This window comes from Eulemur rufifrons, chromosome 20 (genome assembly GCF_041146395.1).
Source record: "Eulemur rufifrons isolate Redbay chromosome 20, OSU_ERuf_1, whole genome shotgun sequence".
In the NCBI taxonomy this organism is placed as follows: Eukaryota; Metazoa; Chordata; class Mammalia; order Primates; family Lemuridae; genus Eulemur; species Eulemur rufifrons.
The window spans coordinates 4,824,677-4,842,422 of record NC_091002.1 but is presented as its reverse complement, the minus strand read 5'-3'; the positions used below and the strand labels follow the sequence as shown (position 1 = coordinate 4,842,422).

The window sequence follows — 17,746 nt, the reverse complement described above, 5'->3', positions numbered from 1 at the left end:
CATCCACACAGGCGGGGCCTGCACCTCACTTCCTGCAGGGCTGACCAGCAGCTGGAGGTGGGACTGCCAGGCTTGGCCCAGCCATATCTGGGACCAGAGGACATTCCACGGGGGCACCTGGGCCTCCCTCCCTGGCCTGTGGCTCTTCTGGCCCAGACAAGGGGCAGAGAGGTACAGTAGCTGCCTGGTTCCCAATGGGTGGCACATCCCTGGCAGCAGGCCGGCAGAGTGGTGTGGGTTCAGCATGCTGGGCTCTGAGGCTCGGCCTCTACTTGCTGTGTGACAGTGGGCCAGGCGCATAACCCCTCTGTGCCTCCATTTCAACAGCGAACGGGGGCAATAGCAGTCCCAACCTCCTCACAGGAGGTCTGAGGATTAAAGGCACAGGGCAGTGCCAGGCCTACAGTGAGAGCTGGGGGAGGGGTGATGCCATTCCAAGACCTGCCCAGGGAATCCCATCACCTCCCTGTGACAGCTGAGGAAACTTGAGGTTCGAGGTGAAATGACTTGCCCAAGGCCACACCGTGAAGAGCCAGCAAGGGGCACCTGCCCAGGTCTATTGGACTCACCCTCATTCTCATACCCAAGGTCAGGGTGCACAGCAGGGCGGCCCCGGGAAGGGCCTGGGCCCCACACGCTCCCCAGGAAGCAGACCAGGGAAGGCGCCTTGGCGAGTTCAGTACGTTGCTGCAAAACCCATTTATTGCGATTTGACCCCGGCTTTTGTGCCTCCATTTCCCAGAAAATGAGGCACCTGGAGACTCTAGAAGAGTCCAGGGACCCCCTTCCACAAAGCCCCCTCCCTGGAGACTGTCCTCAGGGTGGGTGGCCGGGTGCCAGCCAGGGGGCCCGCCCACAGAGCCGCGGGGGAGCCAGGTTGATCCTGCGGACGTTGAGCTCGGTGGCAAAGGTCCGCGCCTTCTGGTAGAAGAAGAGGGACTTCTCACGGTCCAGGAGGAAGTTGTGGTAGATGGTGGCCAGCCGTGTGTAGATCTTCAGCTGGGCCTTCTTGTTGCCCAGGTCCACGGCCGCCGCCAGCGCCAACTGGTAGTACCCGGCCGCGTCGAATGGGTCCTGAGGGGAGATGTCATGGTCAACCCAGATGCCACGTCTAACTCGACCCGTGGTGGGGCATGAGGGGCACAGAGCCCATGTCCCCAGAGGCCCCTCCTGGCCCTGGTCACTCCATCGTCTCCACCCGACTCTGGTTCGCCCCGTGGGCCCTGCAGCCTGGGACACTGCCGAGAGCTTAGCCGGCAGGACAGCCGTTTGCCCAGGCAGTCCAGCGGCACTTGCTGGGAGCTGTCCCCAGGAGGTGCCACACGGGTCCCGGGCTGGCTCGAAGCAGGTTCCATGAGACCCAGAGGACCACATGGGCCTGGAATCAGGGTGTTTCAGGTAGCCCCCCAGGTCTCCTCGTGTTCTGGACCTTGCTGGAGGCTCCCTTCCCACCCTGACTCCTCCTGGAAGCCTCCTGGGCTGTCCCTCTATCCCGGGCCACCCGGCCTTTGCCCAACCCCTTGCCATGGGCACTGGCTGCTTGCCCTGGGGCTGGGGTTGGTTCTGACACACTGCCCGCTGCAGCAGGGACACGGTACTGTTGGGTGAGCATGTGAGAGACCCAGCCTCCCTCTAGCCTTGTCTACCCTGATGCCACCACTTCTGGGCCCTTCCACCTGCTAGCCCCGGTGCAAAGCACCTCACAGGCATCAAATCTGGGAATCTTCCCTGAAACTTGGACAGTCTGTGACTCCCCGGACATCCACTCCTTCTCAAACGCATTTTGCCTCAAACCCACCAACTTCAGGTCAGGACGCCCCCATCCCCCACTCCTACCTCCCACCCAACCAGGCCCCTCCTCCACACTGAGGTTACCGAGGGACCTCTCTAAGCCCCATACCTGGCCCCTGCCCTCCCTTCCCTCCTTACATCTCGAGATGACTCCCCAGGGTCAAGGACAAAGTCCGAGATTCACCAGCCCTTTTCCACCCAAACGGAGCAAGGGCCCAAGGAGAGAATAAACCAGTCGTGCGGCCGTGCACTGGACACTCCCCCAGCCCCTGCTGAGCATCAGACTCTGTGCCAGGGCGTGTGGCTGATCCTGCCGCACCCCTGCTCCCAGTCCTGGGGATCCAGAGTGGACAGTGACTGTACAGGGTGGCCTATGGGAGCCCCGGGAGGCCCCAGCCTCAGCCTGGGGTGGTATGGAGGGCTTCCTGGAGGAGGGGACATCCCAACTAAACAGGAAGGAGCCAGCCAAAGTGTGCTCTGCTGTGTGTGCGTGTGTGCCCTCGTGTGGGCACGTGTGCAACAGCAAGTGAGTGGCAGGTCCAGCTGGGGCTCACCCCAAACCCGTCCTACTCCAAGCCTCGCTCTTTCCATTGACGCACACGTGTGGACTGAAGGTGGCCTCATTTTATTAACAGTGACAGTTGGCAAAGAAGCCCATGGCACCTGCCTTCTGGGTGGCACTCTAGGTCCAGTCTGGGGTGGGAAGGAGAGAGGCCACATGAGAGGCCACAGGAGGGTCTGCTCACTCAGGACACGAGGGGGGTGTGAAGTTGGAAAGACGGCGGGCCCTGAGACAGGCTGAGATGACAGCTCAGTGCAGTGAGGCCGGGGTGGGACGTGGCCTGGCGAGGAAGGAGGGAGCTTTCTACCCCTTGAGCCCAGCCTCACTTGGCCCCTGGACCTCGGCCTCTCAGCAGCGCCTCAGCCCTTTCCTTCCTCCCGTGTGGATGGATGGTGGGTGTGGCCACGGAGACATAAAGGCCCCTTCTCCGAAGCCCTGTCCCCAGCAGGTGAGAGGGTTCCTCTGGGTGGCCTGATGCCTGGCACCGGGGGATGCTGCCTGGCTTGGATTTAGTAGCTGGCCGCAGGGACCACTTCTGACCACCAGGTGTCGCCAGTGCTCGGCCAGGGCCTCAGGGCAGCACAGGCAGGAGTTGGGGTGCAGCAGGGTTGGGTATTCCAGGGCTGCCCCAGCTTCTCCTGCGTTCAAAGGCCCCTGTGAGCTCAGCCCCTGGACTGCTCAACCCGGGCCTTTGGGGTCTGGGTGCAGATCCCACTCCAAGTGTCCCCTGCCCCCTCCCCACCCACCTTGAGGTCGTAGAAGATGATGTCTCCGAGCACCAGGTACACCTTCACGTAGTACAAGGTCTCCTCGTCAAACTCCAGCGGTGAGCTGCAGAGTGACAGCGCCTTGAGGTAGAAGTGCTCAGCCAGCTCGCCGTGGCCCAGGCGGTGGTGCAGGGTGGCCAGCCGGTGGTAGGCCACGCGCTCGTTCAACCGGTCTCCTGGGGACACAGGCGGGGTGGGGGGGGCAGGTGTGAGGGCACAGGCCCATCAGGAGCATGCATGAGGACACTGGTGGTGCCCTGCCCTATCTCCGGGCACACTCAGGCCGTCACCTAGGCAGCCCCAGCCAGCCCCTGCCCACCTCTGAGACTCACTTTTCCCACCTGTAAAGGGAGCTAACAATGCCACCTGCCTCACGGTTTGTCAAAGTCATGAATTTGGACACCCCAGCTCTGTGCCTGCATGCAGCCACCTGCACATGGTGCCTTTGATCACTATTTTTAGCGAGGAGACCCCAAAAGGCATTCGGTCTGTGCACTCCCAGCGCTGGGGCTCCGGTCAACTTGCAGAGGTGGCATTTGACCATCCCGGGAGCATCAGCAGCAGAGCACCCTCCCAACCTCGAGTCGCTGTGTGTCTGAGCCCCAGGTCCTCCCCTGCACATGGGCAAGGTGGCCCAGGTCGTCCCCAGTGTCCTCCCATTCCAGGGCGGGCGCTGTGGAGCCTGCATTCAACGTATTCGAGCACTGCTGCACACCTTTGTGGCAGGACCTGGGGCACGAGGTGCTGCCCGGCCCATTCAGGGCTCCCTCTCTCTGGAGGAAGACAGACCACCCCAGTAGAACACAGTGAGGTGCCGGGACAGACAGATGCCCAGGACTGAGGGACAGGCTTCCAGAAAGGGGACTGGGATTTCATCAGCCAGAGAACAGCCGTGGTTGGCGAGGGCAGGGAAGGGACCAGCTCTCACAAAGGCACAGGTGGCCCAGCCTTGCACACTGGGACCTGTGGGACACCCAGGTATATGGAATGAAGGGCATGTTGGGTGGCCCTCATGCTCAGCAAGGGGAAGAGGCTGAGGAAGCCAAAGAGCTGGGCATGGCCTCTCCATGCAGGGAGCTCTGCACTTCACAAGAGCCGTGGACCATGCCCCCAGGGCTGAGCAGGGGAGCCTGGACGGGAGACCGGAATAGCCTGGCAACCATTTCTGCTCCCATGCTCCAGACCTGCAGGCGAGGGCCCTGGAGGGGCTGGGCCCTGGTGGAGGGGGGCCCTGGTTGGGGGGGGCCCTGGTGGGGGAGGCCCCTGGAGGGGCTGGGCCCTGGAGGGAAGCCCTGGAAAGACTGGGCCCTGGTGGGCAGAGGCCCTGGGGGGGGGGGCCCTGGAGGGGCTGGGCCCTTGTGGGGGGGGCCCTGGTGGGCAGGGGCCCTGGTTGTGGGGGGGCCCTGGAGGGGTGGGGCGCTGGTGGGGGGGCCTGGTGGGCAGGGGCCCTGGTTGTGGGGGGGCCCTGGTAGGCAGGGCCCTGGTGGGGGCGGGGCCTGGAGGCCGGGGTGCTGGTGGGGGGGGCCTGGTGGGCAGGGGCCCTGGTTGTGGGGGGGGCCCTGGTAGGCAGGGCCCTGGTGGGGGCGGGGCCTGGAGGCCGGGGCGCTGGTGGGGGGGCCTGGTGGGCAGGGGCCCTGGTTGTGGGGGGGGCCCTGGTAGGCAGGGCCCTGGAGGGGCGGGGCCTGGGGGCCGGGGCGCTGGTGGGGGGGGCCTGGTGGGCAGGGCCCTGAAGGGGGCGGGCCAGGGAGCATACCCAGGGTGATGCTGAGAGCCAGGGCCGTGTGTGCAAACTCCAGGCCCTCCTGAGGCGCCTCCAGTGCAGCCAGCAGTGCCACCAGCTTGTTGCATAGTCGCAGCTCTGCCTCCTGGTTGCCCATGGTCTCTGCCAGGGGCAGTGCCCGGTCCTGCCACAAAGGTGGGTGGGGTCAGGCTTCCTGCAGCAGCCCCATGCCCAGTGCCTTCCTCAGAGCCCCAAACACGTGCTAGAGCTTCCCACCCCACAACTACCCACTAGGCCTAGACCTTCCCCTGGAGAGAAAGGTCAGCTTAGACACCCCAAGCTGGAGCTGGAGAGTGACCCCTGGCCTGTCCAGCTATACCGTGCAGCCCCAGACCAGCCCCTCCTGTCCTGGGCCTGCCTGGGAGGATCCAGTGCTCAGCTCTGCTCTAGAAACACCGAGTTATCTGTGCCTGGGGCTGAGCCGCCCTGGCGCTGTGGGGGCAGAGGAAGGGAGAAGCCACCCTCCCTGGGGGCACATGCAGACCCGGCCTCATCCTGAGTCTCCCACTGACGTGCTGTGTGTCCTTTGACACATCCCTGTGCCTCTCTGAGCTCCGTTTTCCTCATCTGTAAGATGGGGACAGGATTTCCCGGCCAGGGTTGCTTGAGATCACGGGGTACATGTGTGAGACCAAGGCTGTGTCTGGGCCTCAAGCACCACCCACACTGCCCTGGTCAGGATGGGGTCAAGATCATGCCAGGTGAAACCACCAGGAAACTGAGCATGTGCACGGGTGGTCCTGCCTCCAGCTGTGCCTCTGCCCTCAGCACCCACCTGAGGCCCACCCGTATAGACCCATGGCAGTGGCTCACCCGGTAGAAGGACACAGCTTTCTCCCGCTCCCAGGTCCCGTTGAAGAAGATGTCTCCAGCTGCCTCGAACAGTTCCAGCCCCAGGTTGGGATCACCTGTGTACAGGGCCGCATTCTGTGCCACCTGCAAGGAGACGGAAGCTCTCCAGACCTATACCTAGCAGGCGGCCATGCCCACCAGGGTGGGAAGCCCCAGCCAGCCTCCTCTGTCCTCTCACACGCCGCAGGAGTCCCTGTGCATTGGGGCCCTTCATCATCTGCTGGCACAAGGACAATAACTGTACACACCTGGGTGCCATGTGTGGCTGAAACCCAGGGGCCCAGCAGGTGAGGCTGGTGAGAAGCTGGGACAGCTCAGCGCCACCCCAATCTGCCCACCACTGGAGGACCTCTGCATTCAGCTTGGGCGTCACTGGGGCTCCCACCACCCCCTCCCCGCCCCAGCCCCACTGCTTCCCTGCTGGGCCCTAGTGACATGTGACCTAGCCATGTCTGCCCACAAGGATGGAGCCCAAGGCTTCGGGCTTCTCTGCCATATGCAGGGGCTCCCACAGCGCCTGGCATGTAGGAGGCGCTCAACAAATACCCGCTGAGTGAATGACTGGGCGGTCTGGCCCTGACCACGACCAAGCCAGGCCCAACTGCTTGCCGATGCCTGGGGGTCTACTGCCAGCACCGCCCTCCTCCAGCAGAGGTGCTTGCCGCGCTGCGCTGCTGCTCGCCCTGCCTCCCTGTCCCCAGGCTGCCAGGAGCCCACCCTACGGGCTCCTGTATCCCCACGTCCCTGCCACAGCCCCTGCCCACGTCAGCATTGCTTACTGATGGGCTCGGTGCCCTCCTCGCCGTGAGCCCCTGACCCTAGGTACTCGGCCCCTGGCTCAGGCAGGTGCACAGCAGGTGCTCGAAAACAAAAAGCTCATAAGGCGCGTGGGCCTCTCAGTTTTTTCCAAGTCACGCTTGTTTGGGAGATCATCTAAAACAGAGCTTCTATGTAAGTGAATTTTTTAAGGAGACATGCCACATGCTGCTGAAGCAAGTCCTTCTGTGTGTCACCAGAGTGGGCGCATCATTGGCACACTTACTGAGCACGTGCTGTGTACCAGCAGGTGCCGGGCACTCCCACGCCTCTGCCCCAGGGAGCTCAGGTGGCTGTGGATGTGCCAGCCCTGGAGGGGGCTGTGAGGGAGCTGGGGGGCAGGGAGGGGGAACGGCATGCAGCAGGTGCTCAGCAGTGGCTTTGTCACGAGTGAACACACACACTGGCCCTCCCTCCCGCCTCACCCCTGCACCTGGATGTACAAGTCCACCAGCTCGTTCTGCCGCAGGATGTAGTAGATCTTCCCTGCCTGCAGCCAGGCGTGTGCCTCCTTCTCCTTCTCCTGGAGGTCGATGAATATCCCCAGACTCCGCTTGGTGTAGTCCAGGGCGGATTTGTAGGCCCTGGAACCAGATGAGGGTGTCAGGACAAGAGCTCCGAGGCAGGCCAGCCCTAGGGGACCAGCCCAAGCTCTTCCCGCTGCAGGCCTGGTGATGGGTGGACCTGGAGTACCGGCCCCCTGGTATGCGCAAATCCTGCCCTTCCCGGGCTTCTGGGAGAGCTGGGATGAACACACCTTGCACGGAAAAGATAAAGTATCTTCATCTGAGGGAAATGGTGTCATGCCAGCCACGTGGCCAGGAGGAGCATGCTACCATCTCTTTCCAACCTCCCCAGACTAGCCTGTGTCTTCTCCGGATGCACCAGGAGCCATTAGCATGGAGCAGAGGTTCAGAGAGAATCCAGGCCGCTGGTTCTCAGATGTGCAAGTGGATCAGAGGACATTCACATATAGCTCGCTGGGCTCTGTGGGGCCCGAGAACGTGCACTTCCAACAGGCTCCCCAGTGACAGGGCCGGGGACCGCACTCTGAGAAGCATGGCTCTAGCACGTGGGCCTCAAAAGCAAGGCCAAGCCTGGAGCTATCTCCCAAGTCCTTGTGGAGATGTGGCTCCCTCCCTGCTCTCTCGAGGGCATGTCACTGTAGCATGGCTGGGGCCATCGTCACCCTGCCAGGTCAGGACATTCTGTGGGCCACACGTGGGACATGGGACTCTGCAACTCTGCCTGGGGAAGCAGGTGAGACAACCACCTGGGGGGTTGTCTCCACCTTCTCTGGGCAAGGAGCCTCCAGGCACACGTGGCTATTGTGGTCACGTCAGAGGGCACAGACAAGAGCCAGACCAGCCTAGCCCAGAGCTAGGCCAGCGGGTGCAGATTCAGGGCAGGAAAGGACAGCTTACAAAAGCCACTGTGGCAGGACAAATGGCCTAGAAATGCATGCACCACCTCTGTTGGGGATGAGATGCCTGTCTGGGAGGTGTTACAAGCAGAGACGGGAGGACAGGTCAACCATCAAGGGAGGCCAAGCTGGGACTCGGGTCTTGAGCAATGCCGGGATGACCCCAGGCCTGCCCGAGGAGATGGTCTGCTGGGGCCCTGGGCCCAGCTTCCCTGTGCACCCCCAGCCCCCGCCGCAGTGCCGGCTCTCACCGCTCGGTGCCCAGGGACAGGTAGAGCTGGCTGATGGTCTCCAGGAGCTGCCCCTCCAGCACCTTATCGGCCACCCTGCGGGCCAGCGCGAGCTGGAACTCGTGGTAGATGACGCACTGGGCCTCACTGGGCATGATGGTGCTGTAGAAGTGGCACAGCCTCTGGACGGCTTGCAGCTGGCCTGCATGGGGGACACAGAACGAGGAGGTCGGCTTCGTGGCCTCATGGCAGACGCTTTCAGGGTTCGAGGCCCCTGCTGCATCCCGCCTCTCCCACTCCTCTGTGAGCCAGGGTCACTGCAGATGAGAAACTGAGCCTGGACAGCGAGGTGGCCTGCTCAAGGGCACACAGACCACGAGCACGCCAAGATGAGCCCCGTGCATGTCATGTGGCAGGTGCCCAAGAGATGACACCCACCTTCTTCACAACCCCCAGGGCTGGGGGTTCTGGCCTGGCTCAGCCCTCACACCAGGAAACCTGTTTCTGCTTCATGAAGCCCCTCTGGCCAGGACAGGGGCCACCTTCACACCGAGCTGATGAGGTCAGGTCACCAGCACCCGTGTCGCAGATGGACACCCTGAGAGTCCAAGGCCGAGTGTCGATCCTGACACCCAGCCTGTGCTGGGAATGCCCTTCAGAGCCGGCTTCTGGCATTCCAAAGCCGACACTGCCTCCACGAGACCAGGCTCCAAACTCACAGGCTTCCTGGCCTCTCCTAAAAGCAGGGCTGCAGGCAGTGCAGAGCTGCTACTGCCAAAATTATTCCTGGGGTCAGGAAGAAAATAGGAGCCTTAACAATACCACAAACCAACAAGACCCGGCAGGCATCTATAAAACGCTCCGACCAACAACAGCAGAATACACGGTCTTCCCAAGCACCCATAGAAGGTTCCCCAAGACAGACCACCTATCAGGCCACAAAACAAGTCCCAGTAAATGTAAAATGATTGAAATCATACAAAATATGTTCTTCAGCTAAACTGGAATGAAACTAGAAGTCGACAACAAAAGGCAATTTGGGAAATTCACAAATACATGCAAATTATACTACACACTTCTAAACAACTAATGAGTCAAAGAAGAGATGATAAAGGAAACTAGAAAATACTTTGAGATGAATGAAAACCAAAGTTATGGGAGGCAGCTATAGCCATGCTTAGAGGGAAATTTGTCACTGCAAATACCTGCATTAAAAGAAGGAAGAAAAATTTCAAATAAAAAATTTAAACTTCCACCTTAAGAGATTAGAAAAAGAAGAGTCAACAAACACAAAGCAAGCAAAAGGAATAAATAATCAACACTGGAATGGAAATATTAAACAATAATATAGAAAATAGAAAAACAATAAAGTCAATGAAACCAGAAGTTGGTTCTTTGAAAAGATTAACAAAATTGACAAATCTTTCACCAGACCGACCAAGGAAAAGAGGATATCAACTACTGAAATTAGCAATGAAAGAGGGAACATTATTGCCTCTTTATAGGACTAAAGGAGTTATATGAGGACACCATGGGCAATTGTACACCAACAGATCAGATAACCGAGATGAAATGGCCAAATTCCTAGAAAAACACAAACTCCCCGAGTGACTTGACAATGGCTTGGAGTAAGCACCTGGTGGCTCTGGGGTACCTCCCCAGCCCTTGGTCTCCTTGACTGCTCAACATGGGAGAGAGAAAACATAGTCTCCAGGGTCCCCTGCCTCGGTTTTCCAAGTCTGAACCCCCAGCACCCTGGGGGCACCCCCTAGGAGAAGGTGCCACTGGCTAAAGCCATGACTTGCCTGAGACCACAGGGGGTCTGTGGCACTTGGTTCCTTCTGAAAGTTCGGAGGGGACCTTTGCAGCCAGAGACCGCCCCTTTGTCACTGCCCCACCTGTTGGGGAAGGTCTGGATTGAGGCCCTCCCTTCCCGCCATGGGTAGACACATATGTCCAGGGTTCCTTCACGTGCTCATTTCCTAAAGCTCTGTTCCTTCAAGGGCCCAGAGTGTGTGCCAGGCCTGGCTTGAAAATGGGAAGATTTGGCACATTCCCTGGGGCTCTGGGCCAGGTGACAGAGGTGTCTCTGAGCAGTCTCATTGTGCCTCGATGAAGGCCTGGTGCCATTGGGCAAGGGGTGGAACTCCTGTCCCCATTCCCTCAACCCCTTCCTCTGTCCATCCCCTGCCGCCTGGATTGCTATCCATTCACTGCATGCAGCCAGAGTGAGTGTGCTGTAGCACTCAATGGCTCCCCAGTGCTCTCATGGACCCCTGGGCCAATGGAGGTTCTCCCCATCCAGCCCCCGACCCTCTCTCCCAACTCTGCCTCTCCCTGCATGGGCCTGCTCACTGCCCCGGGCCTCTGCAGGGGCTGCACTGCCAGCCCCTCACCCCCCACCTCCTTGCTGGGCTGCACCCTCAACCCTCCGGTCCCAGACTAAAGAAATGCCCTTAACCCACAAGTTGGGGCCAGGAGCTGCGCTGCTGTCACACTAATCACCCACTTTTGTGGCTTTTCTGGCTTGGATGTCAGTTTCCCACACTTGCGCTGCCCCCCCTCCCGTGAGAACCACACAAATCTCATTTGTGGGTGGAACGTGTGGTGCTCCCTGAGCAGCAAGAAGCTTTTGCATAAACTTGAACTGCTCTGTGGCCCGGGGTAACCGCCCGCCTCAGCGTGCTCTGTGAAGTGGGGATGTGTCGGGGAGGGGCGGTGCAGCCCCGTGTGCAGGGCTGTCGGGAGATCCCGAGGAGATAACAGAGTGCAAGCACTTGGCGTTCAAGGCCGGGCTCACGGAGGGCCTGGGGCTGCTCTCAGGTTGGGGGAGCCTGCAGCACTAGGGACCAGGGGGACCCACCATCCCATTAGCCAGACTTTGAGGATTCCCAGGATGGGGGACTTTCAGAGCTCAAACAACAGTCCCCAGGCAAACCACGATGCTGGCCCTGTGTGGGAACAGTCTTCCTCAAGGGCGCGCGCGAACATCTGCTGGTTTCACCTACTCAGCATTCTCTATGTTGGAGAAGCCACCATTCGCCTCTGAATCACACACCCAGGTGTGCTCTGAGCCCTGATGCAGACTCTGCAGACCCCAGGGAGGTGCGGAAGCGGTAACTGGGCAGCACCTACTCTCTAGGTGGTCCGTCTCCACGGCGACCAGAAAGGCCCACTGGTAGTAGCACTTGCCCTGCTGGGTGAGGGCCCGGCAGGTGCAGAGGTGGCCCAGCTGCAGGAGCACCTGGGTGAAGTCCCGGCCACACTCCCTGCTGGGCAGCCTGGAGAAGAGCCGGACGGCCTCCAGGAAGTAGTGCTGGGCCAGCCTGCTGGCACCCGTGTGCAGACACAGTGCCCCGAAGTTGGCCAGCACCACCGCCTGGTTCCGCAGCTGGCCCAGGCCCCTGGCCACACGCAGGGCGCGGTAGTAGCCCTCGGCCGCCTGGCGGGTCCTGCCGGTCCTCTTCAGGGCCACAGCTGCCATGTTGGCGATCACGCCCTCCTGGTCCACGCTGGCCACTGCCGCATCCAGGACGGACTCCAGGATGTCCAGAGCCACCTGGCTCTGCCCATGAAGCACGTGCAGCCAGGCAAGGGCCACCAGGTGGTCCACAACAGGGTGGACTCCGGCCACGGCATCTGCTTCCACCGCCCGCATCATGAAGACGATGGCTGGCCCGTGCTGCCCGTGGTGGCTGTGTAGCTGGGCCAGGCTGGCGTAGAGGGGGCCGCACAGTGCACACCCCGCACCCGAGTCCGGGGAGGCCAGCGCCTGTCTGAGGTAGTGGGCTGTCTGGGAGGGGAGCCTGTGGGCCGCCTGCCTCTGGCCGTGGAGCCAGGGGGCATTCCGGAGCACCAGGTCCACGCTCCTCAGCGAGCTGGCCAGTGAGCACGGTGTCTGCAGCGAGGCCACCTTGATGCAGCTGAGGGCCAGGTGGGGCAGGCACTTCCGGCTATAGACGTCCGCCAGGAGCAGGTAGCAGTCCGAGGGCCACGAGGCCTCCCGGGCCCCCAAGTCCCTGTGCAGAAGCAGCAGTCTCTCCAGGAAGGGCAGGGCCTCCTCGGGCTGCTTGAGGTGGACATGGTGCCTGGCCAGCAGGAAGCAGGCCCGGGCCTCGGCCTGCAGGCTCCGGCCACCCACGGCCCGCCGCAGCGCGTACTTGAGGAGCTCTGCCTCTGCCTCGGCGCTGCCCACGTGGCCGGGCGTCCCCAGGAGCAGGGCCGCGGCTTTGGGCACCGCCTGTGCGCTCTTCTCCTTGTTCTTCTGCTTCAGGTAAACGGTGGCCAGGTTGGTATACACGGCCACCACCAGGAAGAGGTCCCCGAAGCTGCCCCCCAGGACCCCCAGGGCTTCCTCAAAGTACACCCGGGCCTGGGACAGCTTGAGCCTCCTGGCGCACAGCCGGCCCAGGAGGAAGCAGAGCCTGGCCAGGGCCATGGGCAGGCCGGCTTTCTTGGCTGCTCCCCGGGCCTGTGCCAGGCACGCAGCCAGCTCCTCCTCGTCAGTGAAGCTGCAGAACACGCTGCTCAGCCATGGCAGAGAGGCGTCGTACAGGCCGCGGAAGCAGGCCTGGTACCCAGGGGCGTTCAGGACCAGCAGCAGTGGGCCCAGGGCCTCTGGGTCGGTCCAGTCGTCCTCGGGGTCCAGGTGGAAGGAGGGCTCCTTCATGTCTGGCGAGCTCACACCACTGGACATTGCAGGGAGACCCCAGGACGCTGGCTCCTCAGGGCAGTCCGGGCAGGTCTTGCATTGTTCTAGAATATTCTTCACCTTCTGCAGGGTCTCATGAGGCTCTGGGTTCAGGCAAGGTGGAGGCATTTCTGCAAGTCACAAAAAACACCCAGATGGGTGAGCGTCTGGACATGAGTCCTGGCTCCCCTTCCCCAGCCTCTGTCCCTGGTGCAGCACATTCCAGACGACAGCTCCCCGCTGGCTCCCAGTGAGCGCTGGCGAGTTGTGTGAACTGCCAAGCCAGGGCCTAGGACAGAGTGGGAACTCAGTAATTACGATTGCAGGGAGAGTGCAGACATGTTGGGCCCACTCTCTTACCGAATAACCTGCCTTTCCTATCCTTTGCCTTTTTGACAGCGCAGTTTTAGGAGCCCTCCTGTGCCATAGCTCAGTGATCACTCGGAGATCCCTTTCCCTCTTACAGAGAATCAAACCACCTAACCGGCCCCATCCACAGTCAGTGCTACGACTGCAAATGGATGATTTTGTCAGCATATGGGCCTCCGATCAGGTAGAGGAATCCAAGAAATCAGCCAATCAGCGATTGATCAGCATGAGCTCCAAGGCTGCCCGGCGAGACTGACGGAGCCAGCCGCAGCGAGGGCAGGGTGTTGTGTCCTTCTGCCCAGCTCCGTCGTGGGGAAATGGACCATTTCCAACAGGAAAGGCTGGGGCGGCTCCCAGAACCTGGGGCTCCACCTTCACAGGTGATTGAGAATCTGAGGCCTACGGCTCCTAAAGAGTTAACACAGGACAGGCTGCCCACACCGCCTGGCGCCACTGCTGGCTTCACTGGCTTGCTGGCTTCGGTGGGTGCAGTAGCCAGAGCCGGGTCTTAGGAGGTGAGCAAACAAGCTACGCTTCCTGTTGGAAAAACATGGCATTAAAGGGGAATTTACTGGAAAGGAAAGAATCAGAACTTAGACTTTTCTGTTTCGAGTTCACATATAAAAAATATCTTTAAACAAACTGTCTCCTTGTTAGTCTTACAGACTCAGGTCTTTACAAGCCTTGGAATAAGAAAAAAATTAAATATGGTTTAGCAGCACATGTCTGACCTGACCATCTCCTGTGCCCCACGGAGGCACCGTCCCAGCCTCCCAACAGCGGGAGACCCCTCGGCCTTTGCTGCAGGAACATTAGCAGAGTTGGAACTGTCCCTGTCCCTGGGAGGCAAATGGGGCCTGGCCTCCCAACCTCCCCTCCCGCCACACCCCAGCACGACCCAGCAGATCTGAAAGGCCCTTGGGCGTCCACACCCCAGGCTCACCCCCATGTGGACCCTGTGTGAGGGCAGAGTGGGACTGTGGAGGGGTGACGGGAAGGTCTCCCCGAACCAGCCCCTCGGGGAGGAGCAGACCCTTGAGGGACCTCAGTTGAGGGAGAGGCATCCTCTCCAACCCGAGGCTCCGCATTCAGCCACCCTCTGAGGGCAGTGTGTGGCCTTGTCTCTCTGAGGCAGAGCCGGGACAAGTGTCAGCTTCTCGAGGTCACCAGAAAGAAAGTCACAGGCATGTGTGGGCTCGGCAGAGCTAGAAACACCCCACCTTGGTTGCGGAACCAGTGGGGTCGAGCACATTCGTTGGAGGAGGCGTGGCCCCAAGGCCTCCACAGCCTCACTGGGGGGTGGCGGAAGCATTGGGCCCACCGCAGGCAACCTTCCCCAGGCCCCCAGCCCACACCCACGGGGAGTGACAGCCACACCCAACACCAAGTGGGCCCAGCTCTGCTGCCTCCGCCTGGTGTTACCCTCAAGGCCCAGACCGTGACCGAGGAAGCCCAGCTGCGTGGGCAGGACCTACCTTGTCCTTCCAGCTGCTCAAGCTCAGTTTCTTCTAATCTGTCTGCAAAGGGAGAGCAGAGAGGCAGTCACCACCTCCGGCCAGCACACTCTGGGCCCTGAGTCACATCCGGCTGGGATGGTGGCACCAGGATAGGGACATTCCTGACACCAACACTCCCGAGGGAGAGGCGTGGCTCAGGGTGCCCTTGATCAGGGGGCTGGAGAATCCCTGTCTTCCAGGGTCTCCAGGCCAGGACACAGCTGTCTGCCCCCACCCCTGCCTAGCCCCACGGGGACTCCATCGCCCTGTCCTCTGGGACAGAGCATGCACCCCTCACAGAGGGGCACCCCTGGACTTCCATTGGCTCCATCAGGGAGTGGGGCACAGGGGACGGCTCAGCTCCGAGTCTGACAGAGCTGGGATGGACGCCGCTCCACCACGGATCCCCACCCTCCTCACCCCAGGGCAGGCTCCTCCCCAGCCTCAAAGCAGGCGGACACTAACTGCTGCGTTTCCATAGAAATCAAAGGAGAAAAGGAGCCGTAACAAGATGTGTAAAGCATAAAGTGCCCTGAACTATGGTAACAGCATGGGGCCCCGGGACACCACGCAGAGTCAGGCACGCAAAGGCCCTGAGACGCCCCGCCGTGCCACGTCCCCTAATGAAGGGCCCCAACCCTGCCTCCTAAAAAAGTCAGATGGTAATCACCTTGGTTCGAGCCTTGATATCTTTTTTTTTTTTTTTTTTTTTGAGACAGAGTCTCACTCTGTTGCCCAGGCTAGAGTGAGTGCCGTGGCGTCAGCCTAGCTCACAGCAACCTCAAACTCCTGGGCTCAAGCAATCCTCTTGCCTCAGCCTCCCGAGTAGCTGGGACTACAGGCATGTGCCACCATGCCCGGCTAATTTTTTCTATATATATATTTAGCTGTCTATATAATTTCTTTCTATTTTTAGTAGAGATGGGGTCTCGCTCTTGCTCAGGCTGGTCTCGAACTCCTGAGCTCAAACGATCCGCCCACCTCAGCCTCCCAGAGTGCTAGGATTACAGGCGTGAGCCACCGCGCCCGGCCGAGCCTTGATATGTTAAGGTCAAGTTCAAGTTTGTCCATTTAGGAAGAGAAATTGGTTTGTGAGTTCTAAAAAGTTTAAATCTATCATCGGTGGAAAAAAAGATCTTGCAGTGCATGTCACGGAGCAGGTAGGGGAAAAGTGTGTGTAGAAATGTGTTTATACGTGTGTATGTATACATATATGTGTGGCTGTGCATGCATATGGATGTGTGTGTGCATGTATGTAGGCACGTGGGGGGGTGTGTATGCACACTTGTGTTTTTCTCCACCCTGCAGGATAAAGCAACGACCCCACAGTTGCGTGCCCACCGCCTACAGCGGCTGACAGGCAGGTTTGTCCAAGTGCCACAACCCCAGCCACGTTTCTCCTGCTTGTTGCTGATGACACACGGCCTCTGTCCAGGCTTTGCTCTGCAGCCCGCAGAGCCTCCTTGCACACACAGAGGGGCTGGAGGTCAGACAGGAATAGCCCTGCCTTTTGAGGCTGCAGCACTGGGCTCCCACCTGACACCCAGGCACGAGGTGACCCAGGCAAACCACACCGGAGAAAAGTCGCTCCCACAGAGGCCGCTGGAGCAAAGCACCGGGGTGCGGGCTGGCCCTGGGCAGGAGCTGGCCAAATTAGAGTCAGGCCCTGTGCTTTCCCTGCGCCTACGGAGGCCTGAGGCTGTCCGTGTGTCTCGGGCTGGCGCCTGGGGCCCGTCCTTGGGCAGCAGGAGCCTCAGGGCCACATCCCCAGGCCCCGACTCCTCACCGGCTCCGCTCCCTGTGGCCTGTCTGCAGCCCCGCGTGCCCCGAAGGCAGTGACAGCACCTGCCCGTTCACCTGCAGTGCCCAGGGTGGCAGTTGCCGTTTGCTGGTGGAGGAAGGCAGCAAAGCCGCCTGGAAGGGAAGGGAGGGGCACGGCCATACGTACCCAGGCTGTACACAGTGCAGACGTCCGTGGCCGACATTCTCCTCAGTAACTGCCTGGCGTCCTCTTCAGAAAAGCGGCCCTCGTTGCTGAAGAATGACCTTTCTTCCTCATTGAGAAAGATCACACTTTCCAATCTGGAAAAAATAAAGTGCTCTATTTAAAATAACATGTTTCCAAAGTAACATTTCATCAAGAGGACCCATTTTTACTCCCTAATTTGACAGACAGTCCCAGAACCCTGTTCTCTGCCCAGCAGTGAGGACAAGATAAAAAACAAAACAGATCCTGCCCTCGAGGAAATTGTCTTGCCAGGGGCGGACGCCCAGGAACAGGAAAGGCTGCGATGGGTCATGGTGTCCGGGGAAGGTTAGCTCCTAGGCAGCCTTCAAAGCCCCATCTCAGATGTTGCCTCCCCCAAGAAGCTGGCTGTGACAGCTGCAGGCAGAACCAACTGCTCTACACTGTAAGCTCCCGCTGCTCCTCAGACCACCTCTGCAGGTGCGTCCCACAGGGCTCAGCACAACCACGGCACACTGTGTCCCCCAGAGTCAGGGAGAGGACAACAGGAAGGGACAGAGAGAGAGAGGGAGGGGGAAGAGGCAATTTTTCCTTATAGGACTAAATTACCAGAATAATATGAAACTTCAAAATGCACCTATTAAGAAATAATATTTTTAAGTCTTAGAGTAGCTTGCAGGACATTTTACGAAATAACAGGCCTATGTTTTTTAAAAATGTCAGACAAAGAAATATTGAAAAGCTGTTTCAAATTAAGGAGACAGGACAATTGAATGTAACTCAGGGTCTGGAATTATCTTTGGCTACAAAGGGAATTATTGTGACAACTGGCAACATCTGGATAAGGTCTGTGGATAACTTGCATGGTATCGATGTTAATTTCCTGATTTTGACAATTATACTGTGGTTATGTAAGCAGATGTCCTGGTTTTAGAACCACATGCTGCATTATTTAGGGGTAAAGGAACATCATGTTTGCAACTTACTCTCAAAGGAAAAAAAAT

At 59.7% G+C, this 17,746-nt stretch overlaps 1 protein-coding gene across 4 annotated transcripts in view; it reads right to left on the bottom strand.

Moving 5' to 3' along the window:
* Positions 1-688: 688 nt before the first annotated feature.
* The window catches only part of SH3TC1 (SH3 domain and tetratricopeptide repeats 1), a 51,052-nt gene continuing 33,994 nt past the window's right edge, over positions 689-17,746 (bottom strand). For all 4 annotated transcript variants that reach the window (XM_069496291.1, XM_069496293.1, XM_069496292.1 and 1 more), the window contains 9 exons: positions 16,725-16,858; positions 14,756-14,797; positions 11,357-13,042; positions 8,243-8,423; positions 7,002-7,152; positions 5,714-5,836; positions 4,874-5,024; positions 3,100-3,296; positions 689-1,074 (listed from right to left, as the gene is read on the bottom strand). In XM_069496291.1, coding sequence (XP_069352392.1) covers positions 817-1,074; positions 3,100-3,296; positions 4,874-5,024; positions 5,714-5,836; positions 7,002-7,152; positions 8,243-8,423; positions 11,357-13,042; positions 14,756-14,797; positions 16,725-16,858 — 2,923 coding nt within the window. In that variant the 3' untranslated portion in view covers positions 689-816. The remainder of the gene's footprint in view (positions 1,075-3,099; positions 3,297-4,873; positions 5,025-5,713; positions 5,837-7,001; positions 7,153-8,242; positions 8,424-11,356; positions 13,043-14,755; positions 14,798-16,724; positions 16,859-17,746) is intronic.